This window comes from Lissotriton vulgaris, chromosome 3_1 (assembly GCF_964263255.1).
Source record: "Lissotriton vulgaris chromosome 3_1, aLisVul1.2, whole genome shotgun sequence".
Taxonomy (NCBI): domain Eukaryota; kingdom Metazoa; phylum Chordata; class Amphibia; order Caudata; family Salamandridae; genus Lissotriton; species Lissotriton vulgaris.
This window is the reverse complement of record NC_141689.1, coordinates 2,084,494,514-2,084,502,398: the sequence shown is the minus strand read 5'-3', so window position 1 is coordinate 2,084,502,398 and position 7,885 is coordinate 2,084,494,514. Positions and strand designations below refer to the sequence as shown.

Genomic DNA, 7,885 nt, shown 5'->3' with positions numbered 1-7,885 from the left:
CTGAGAGCCCCAAGGTAATCCTGCATATAACTCTCATCCAGGGCTACAAAGCAAGACATCAGATAATGGCACACACTGGGCACGACGGCAGCTCACTAGAACGGCAAGTTCGCGCCAGACAGCGGTGTACTCAGGCACAAAATGGCAACGGCATGGGGGACTTGGGGGAGGGAGCCGACCGCCGGGAGGTCCCCTCCCCCGGGCGGTTTGGGAGGGCTGCGAGGGGTTTTTCTTTAAGAAGTAGCCAGAATGTTCCAGATTTGGGCTGGTCTAGTAGGACCAGCATAGCCCAATTATAAATCTCCCAACCACTGCCTACCAGCCACCATTTTAGGTTTGGTGACCTGGTGGCTAGGAGGGCTTGTAGCTTTTTTGTCAGGGTTTGTTACTTGTGAGGCGTTTATTTGGCTTTGTGTGAGGCTTACTGTAGTTTCAATTTTTGAAATGGAGGATGCTCGTGTGATCGAAGCGATGCGCCTGCTAGCTGAGGCAGGTCGCATGGATCTGTTGGCAGGAGGAGTGCCGGCGCGTCCCCAGCGCCAGGCTTCAGCTGGCGTGGTCGCTGCGGTACTGGCGTGCTCGTCGCCGAAGAAGAGACGCCCGAGCCAGGTAAGCGACAGGGGCCGGTCCCGTACGAGGAAACCGGCCCCTTCATGGCAGGCGCGTGTGGCGGCGGGGGAGGGGGGAGCGCCGGTAACTTTGGCCGCTCCCGTAGTTGTTGGTGCTGGCGCGGGACCGGCCCCTTTGGCGGTTACTGAGTCCCGGGGTGGGGCGGGAGGCGCTCCGGCGGCAGGGCAGACGGCTCGCATGCAGCCGGGTCAGGCGTCTGGCGCGCATGTGATTTCTTCGGCGGGGCGGGCGGGGAAAGGTTTGGAGGCAGAAGCGCTCGCGTCCGCTCCTGTTTTACCGGCCAAGCGGGGGAGGGGGGGGGCGGAGAGGGAGTAAGAAGCGCTCCGCTTCTGACCCCATAGGGGAGCGCCGTGTGGAGCCTGCGCTTGTCGTGTCTGCGCGAGGGGCGCGCAGGGGCTCTTTTCAATTGGATGATTGGCATGGGGCAGATCAGCAGCACGATATGCCGGATTTGGATATTGCACAGCATTTTGTGGCAGAGACACAGCTGATTGTTGACCCACGCGCTGGGATGTTGTTAACCCCTTCAAACCTTGCTGTATCAGGGATGGATGTGGCTGATGTTAGGGTTTCTAGCCAGTTTGTTACAGGTGGGATGGGAAGACAGGTTGGTATGGAGCCTCATGCTGGCCAGGTTGTTTTTCCACAGGATGTTGGTACTGCTCTTGGGGATTTGGACAGTAATGTGGGCAGCCCGTTATTATTCTCTACCCCTGGTTCTTATGTGGGTGCTGCTTTGTCTGTTGGAGGGGGATCCAGAGGGGAGGGTGAGTTGGCCCAGATGGGTGAAAGTAGTTCTATGTCTGGTGAGGTTTTGGGCCAGGACTCTGCGAGGTCAGGGGATGTTGTGTTTCCTGGTTTTCAGGAGGGGAGTGTCCGTTTGCGGAGGGATGACAGGAGATTGTCACAGGGGGGTCATGGAGCCTTTCATGGTGAGAGTCGGGGGTCTGCACCTGCGCATGGCCCAGGGTTGGGGGGACTTGGTAGGGCTGTGGTGGATGATTTTGTGAGGTTGGCTCATCCTGGTGTGAGGTTTGCAGGGGCTGTGGGTTTATCAAATACGTTGTTGGAGCGTGAGGGGATTTCCAGGCAGGTGAGTAGAGGGCCTGTGCACGGGGATGCTAGAGGTCCTTATCTCATGTTCGGTTCTCCTGGATGGGAGCATTTCGGTACGGCAGGTTTGGCGCAGCGTGGTTTTCACAAGGATATTGAGGGCCACGCGAGGGGTGTGGGGGTCCCTCTGCAGGCCTCTTCTTCAGCGGCAGCGGGCGCTAACTTGGATGAGAGTGATGAGGAGGAGATGATAGGCGACTCTCCAGTTAGGGGAGTGCCCTTGAAGGGTTGCATTAGGGGACGTTCTTTGGAGAGGTTTCAGGGGACGATTGTTGATGCAAATTTACGGAGGTCAAGGTCTGTTTCGAGTGTTGCATTTAGGGACCCTAGCACACCAGTCCAAACTTTTTCTTTTCAGGATAGGAATAGGGGCGGCGATCCAGACTTGGCAGGGCGCGGTCCAGTCCACTTTCGCCAAGGGGAAGCGACGAGAATGCCTAGCGCGGCCCTCTCTGTTCCACCGAGGGATCCCGCCGCGGCCAGCACACGAGGGTCTGGCGTGACCCCGCTGGCCCCAACGAGTAGCAGGTATAGGTGGCAGGCCTTGCCGGCGGCTATGGAGCTGCAGAGTCAACACGCGGGGAGGTACAGGCGCGTACAGCCTGCTCCCCCTCATGGAGTTTCAAAATCTTTGAAATGTAAAGTTGTTGATACCAGGTTGGGTAAGACCCGTGGTGATTTGTTGCATACCAGTGTGGATTCAGTGGTGTTGGACTACGATGAAGAGAGTCCTGAAGAAGGTGAATTGCGGGATACGGAAGGGGGGGTGCCCTCTCATGCTTCTCGTAGTGTTTTACAGGCTCCAGTGGTCCAGAGTCAAGTGCAATGGAGAAGAGAGCACGGCCCATCGAGTAGGGCGCCTCGCAGACCGGATGCATTGACCTCGGCGCCACGGGCGGAGCCATCGAGAGTGGTCTCTCTGTTGCCAGGTGAGCAATCAGCCACACAGGCCAAACCTATGATGGTGTCTGTGGGTACTGGTGGTGACACAGAAATAGATATTGGTGCTAGCCGTTTGGTCAAAGGTCGATACGTACAAGACACTGCAGTTGGTACAGATGATGTGGTAGAAGTTACGAATAAAGTGGAAAGTGGTGTTATGGCTGGTGCTTCCAGCAATGTTAAAGAGCCAGTGGCCAGTAAGGAGTTAAAAATCAAAAAATTGCCTTATATGGGGGTTACGAAACCTTTAGGTGCTCATTTAATGTTAAGCACCAAGGAACGCATTTGGAATGGTGAGTATGTGGAACTCCTTAAACTACTGCACCGGGAAGTCCGGTCTAAGGAGGGATCTAAGGAGGAGGAGTTTGAACTGGCTAAACGCCCTAGAGTGCCCTTGACTATTGAAAACTGGACAGCGGCATTCTTGATTTATGCCAGTGTATATTGCGAAAAGTTCCCTTTTTAAATACATGGACGTCATTCGTAAGGCACAGATCACCGGGGGTGGTTTTGCTTGGTCTCAGTATGATGAGGAATTTAGGGCCAGGATGGCTTGGGATCCCGAGGCTAAGTGGGGGGAGCTGGATAATGACTTGTGGCAACATACAATGGGGTCAGCGTCAGGGGGGAAAACCATTTTCACGGCCAGTGGTTTGCCGTTAGTTTACCGGCCCTTTCAGGGGAAGCCTACCCGGGGAGGGGTGGGGGTCAATGCAACCATGCACTCGGGGTCTGGTTTCTGTTGGGAATTTAACAGGGGCTCCTGCACCAGAGAGTATTGTAAATTTAAACATGAATGCTCAGGTTGTGGTAGGAAACATCCGTTGTCCAAATGTTGGGACAACCAACCCTCTGAGAGCCCCAAAGGGAAGCAAACGGGTTCAGGAACTTCAAGTACGACCTCACAGTTTTCAGGGGGAAGGGGATACAGAGGTGCTAAGGGTGCTGGGTCCAAGGGCTCGTACACCAGTTAAGTTAGAGAGGCTGAGCATTGCTTTACATGGTTACGAAGACGAGTCAGCAAAATTTACACTATTGGAAGGTTTCCAGTTTGGTTTCCGGTTAGGTTACCTAGGCTCTCGGGAACGGAGGTGGTCTGCCAATTTAAAATCTGCTTCTGAACACGCCACAGTGGTACAAGAAAAACTTGATAAAGAGGTACATGAAGGAAGGATGGCTGGCCCGTTTCATGATTGGCCGATCCTTAACTTGATTGTTTCACCGGTTGGAGTTGTCCCGAAGAAAGAGCCGGGGCAGTTTAGACTGATTCAACATTTGTCTTGGCCTGAAGGGTCGTCTGTTAATGATTTCATTGACCCTGAGGCAGTGTCTGTGTCTTACTCTTCGGTTGACGTGGCCATGTCACTTGTTGTGACCGCGGGCGCAGCCGCTGAGATGGCTAAGTGTGACATCAAGTCTGCTTTCCGGCTGTTGCCTGTCCACCCGGACGATTGGTGCCTTCTGGGTATACAATTCGCAAGTAAATGGTACGTGGACAAGGCTCTGCCGATGGGCTGCTCAATATCATGTGCCTTGTTTGAGTGTTTCAGTACTTTTCTGCAATGGTATTTTTCCCAGCAGTCCGGTCATTCACTGGTAACGCACTACCTCGATGACTTTTTCTTTGTCGGATCCCCGGGCTCCGCGGAGTGCCAGAAGGCTCTGGACACATTCCAAGGGCTCATGGAGGATCTGGGAGTCCCTTTGGCTCCTGAGAAAACAATGGGTCCTGCCACTGTCCTCTCCTTTTTGGGTATTGAAATAGATTCTGTGGTTATGTCTGCTCGCCTGCCCGAGGACAAACGGGTCAACATGGTCGAACTGCTGGACGTAATGTTGGCAAAGAGAAAAGTGTTGGTGAAAGAGATTCAAGTGCTGTTGGGTCATTTGAATTTTGCCTGCAGAGTGGTGAGAGCGGGCAGGACTTTTTGTAGAAGACTGGGCAGGGCTTTGGCAGGTCATCAATTGCCGCACCATCGTGTTCGTCTGTCTGCCGGTGTTAAGGAGGATTTGAGAATGTGGAAGTTTTTCCTGATTTCCTTCAATGGTGTCCCCTTGGTCAGAGATGTTGACTTTCAGTGGGATGTACAAATGTTTTCGGATGCTGCAGGCAGCGATGGTTTTGGGCTCTTTTGGAATGGCAAATGGTGTGCGGAACGTTGGCCTGATGAATGGTTGAATGGTGGTCGTGGTATCACTTTTCTGGAACTTTTCCCTTTATTGGTCGCCTTGACCCTCTGGGGGGAGGAATTGGCACACAAGAAAGTGCTGTTTCGTGTAGACAACATGGCTGTTGTTGAGATAGTGAACCGACAGTCTGCCAGGGACGAACAAGTGTTAAAACTTATGAGAGTCTTCGTGCTGGGTTGTTTGAAACACGATATTCATTTTCGTGCCTTACACATTCCTGGAGTGGACAATGACATTGCGGATGCTTTGTCTCGTTCACAGTGGGGGAGATTCCGTGGACTGGCGAAGGACGCAGACAGATCCCCGACTCCGATGCCGAGTCATCTGTGGCACGTCGGCGAGGTCGGGTCGTACAATTGGTGGTAGGTTCTTTGTCTGTGTCTACGCGTTCTGCGTATTCCCTTGCTTGGAAGGAATTCCTAGACTCTGGTGCTGTCAGAAGGGAGAATCTGTCGCGTCGGTCGGACGATGTGGTCAATTTCATACTGGACCTCATGGACAAAGGTTTAACCAAAGTAACCATTGCTGGGAAACTGGCGGGGATTGCTTTCATAGGGAAGTTGTTGTGGGGCTACACTCCGTCAGCAGGGGACATTGGTAGGAGGATGCTTGAGGGTTGGGCCAGGGAGCAAGGGCACGTTGGTAGATCCAGGGCCCCCCTGTCTTGGCAAGTTCTTGCCAGACTAATCACAGTTTTACCTGTAGTTTGTTTAGATGATTTTGAGGCATGTGTTTTCTCAATGCTGATGGCATTCATGTTTTTTGGAGCTTTTAGGGTATCGGAGTTGTTGGGGTCGAAATATAAGTGTGGATTGTTTTGGAAGGACGTTTTTTGTTATGATGAGGGAGTGCATGTATGGTTGGCAAGCTCCAAAACTGATCAGACGGGTAAGGGAAAAGGTGTGTGGTTACAAGCACGTACTCCGAAGCTTACTTGCCCTTTACTGCTGGCGCGGCGCTGGCGTTCATTATGTGGGGGTGGTGATGAAGTTCTTGTTTTCCAGCATATCAATGGCACCCCTGTAACACCTTATCAGTTACGAATGGTCTTGCGCAAAGCTCTACAGCACATAGGTCTCGATGGCAATCTCTATGGGACTCACTCTTTCCGAATAGGTGCAGCTACTGAGGCCTTTAACAGAGGTTGGACGGAGAGGGATATTATGCGATTAGGGCGCTGGTCTTCCAATTGTTTCCAGCGGTATGTGAGGAGCTCTGCAGGGGAGGCGCATGCGTCGTCCTCCCTAACATGATTCTAATTCTTTTTTCTTTTCAGGATCCGTTGCTGGGCCTCGCTCCTCGGTGGTAACGGTCTGGATAGTGGGGCATTCCTTTGTCAAGTGGGCCAGAGTCCAGGCAGCGAGGAGTTACTTTGGAGAACTACTTGGTTTCAATGATCGAATGTTTAACGTTATTTGGAAGGGTAAAGGCGGGATGCTCTGGAGAGAGTTAATCCCTTGTTTGAACAACAACATGGTGGGCGGTTTATGCCCGGATATTTTAGTTATTCATTTGGGAGAAAATGACCTATGTGCTACGAAAGGTGTAGTTTTGCTACGAGCTATGAAACGAGATTTAGGCCTCATTAAGGACCTGTGGGCTGGGTGTCATGTTTTTTGGACAGAGTTGATACCTCGTAGGATATGGAGAGGAGCTGTGAACCCCAGGGCTGTCGATCGGGCTAGGAAGAAAGTGAATTCAGAGGTGTCTCGTTGCTGTAGGAGCCTTGGTTTCAGCAGGATTTCACACAGGGACATTAAGTTTGAGTCTGTTGAGTTTTTTAGGGATGATGGAGTTCATTTGTCCCGTGTGGGCATGGATCTTTACTTGTTGGAGCTTCGTGAGGTCTTAGCCCGGGCATTGGCTATGCAGCGCTGATTTTCTCGTTTCTCTTTCGCTTCGCGGTTGGGGGGGCAGAAAGGGAGGCGTGTCTTCCCCGCCTACCTTTCTGGGTGGCGGTGTTTTTGTGTATCATTACGGTTTTAGGCAGATTGCTGGTTGAGTATTAGTTCGAGTATTTCTTTGACAAGTGCTGGGGTATGTTGGTCATGGTTTGACCGTTCAGTTTTGTGAGGGGGGTATCTGCAGGAGTGCAGGGTCAGGCAGGGTTTATGGTTATGGAGGACCTGACCGTTGTTATTGCAATTGTGGTTTGACGAATAAAGTTTTAACGATGACGTATGTTTGATCAATGACGAAAGGTTTTATTGATGACGTAATGTTTTATTGATGACGTAATGTTATAATGCTGTTATATTGTTTATTGATGTATTGTTGGGAGGGGGAGGGCTCAAATGTTTTAGGGGTGGGGGAGGGTTCGGGGGGCTGAGTTTGTAGTTATTTATTTATTTAGTGAGGTTTAGTTTTGTAAGGCGTTGCCAAGGTTTGTATTTGTAATGTGCACCTGTGTCTTAATAAAGCGGCCTTTTACACACACAAACAACTTTTGGTCTACTTTTCTCCCACCCCTCGCCCTCCCTCCCAAAGCACGGGCGGTCCAAGTGGAAGTGGGTTCCTTCTGCCGGCGTGCAGCTTCTGATGGTGAGAGCGGCGGGGCGAGAGGGCTACGTCGCTTGTGAGTGGTGGGGAAGTGAGTGAGGGTGGCTCAGAAACGCAGCGGGCTGCCTGTAAGATCACGCAGGGGAGGCGGCGATCAGGTGAAGACTGACGGTGTGTGGCTGATGGGAGAAATCCATAAACCATGAGAGCTAAAAATATCTGCAAACTGAGCCCAATAGACACCAGCGTGTCGTAAAGGTGGGCCCAAAATCACGGACTTCGAGCTGCGCAGCATTTGCGCCCCTCCGCACGGCAGCCAACTAATCCAGATTGTCTTGGCTGAGCTCTGGAGCTCCGTTGCGAATGTAGCGTTTGTCATAACGCTATGTATGCAAATAGCGCGCTCGCACTAATAATCACAGGAGCCGGCAATTTGGTTATACACGCGGCTCCGACTGCCACGCCAAGGCCACGCCCTTTATTTTTATACACGCGAGCGTCTGACAACACG

General features: G+C 52.1%; 1 protein-coding gene across 1 annotated transcript; it reads left to right on the top strand.

The window, feature by feature from the left end:
• The first annotated feature begins 1,072 nt into the window (after window positions 1–1,072).
• Window positions 1,073–6,128, top strand: LOC147728833 (uncharacterized). The gene is made up of 2 exons (XM_086963872.1): window positions 1,073–2,672; window positions 5,137–6,128. Exons 1-2 carry the CDS (start codon window positions 1,073–1,075, stop codon window positions 6,126–6,128), a joined length of 2,592 nt encoding a protein of 863 aa, XP_086819998.1.
• The last annotated feature ends 1,757 nt before the right edge of the window (window positions 6,129–7,885 follow it).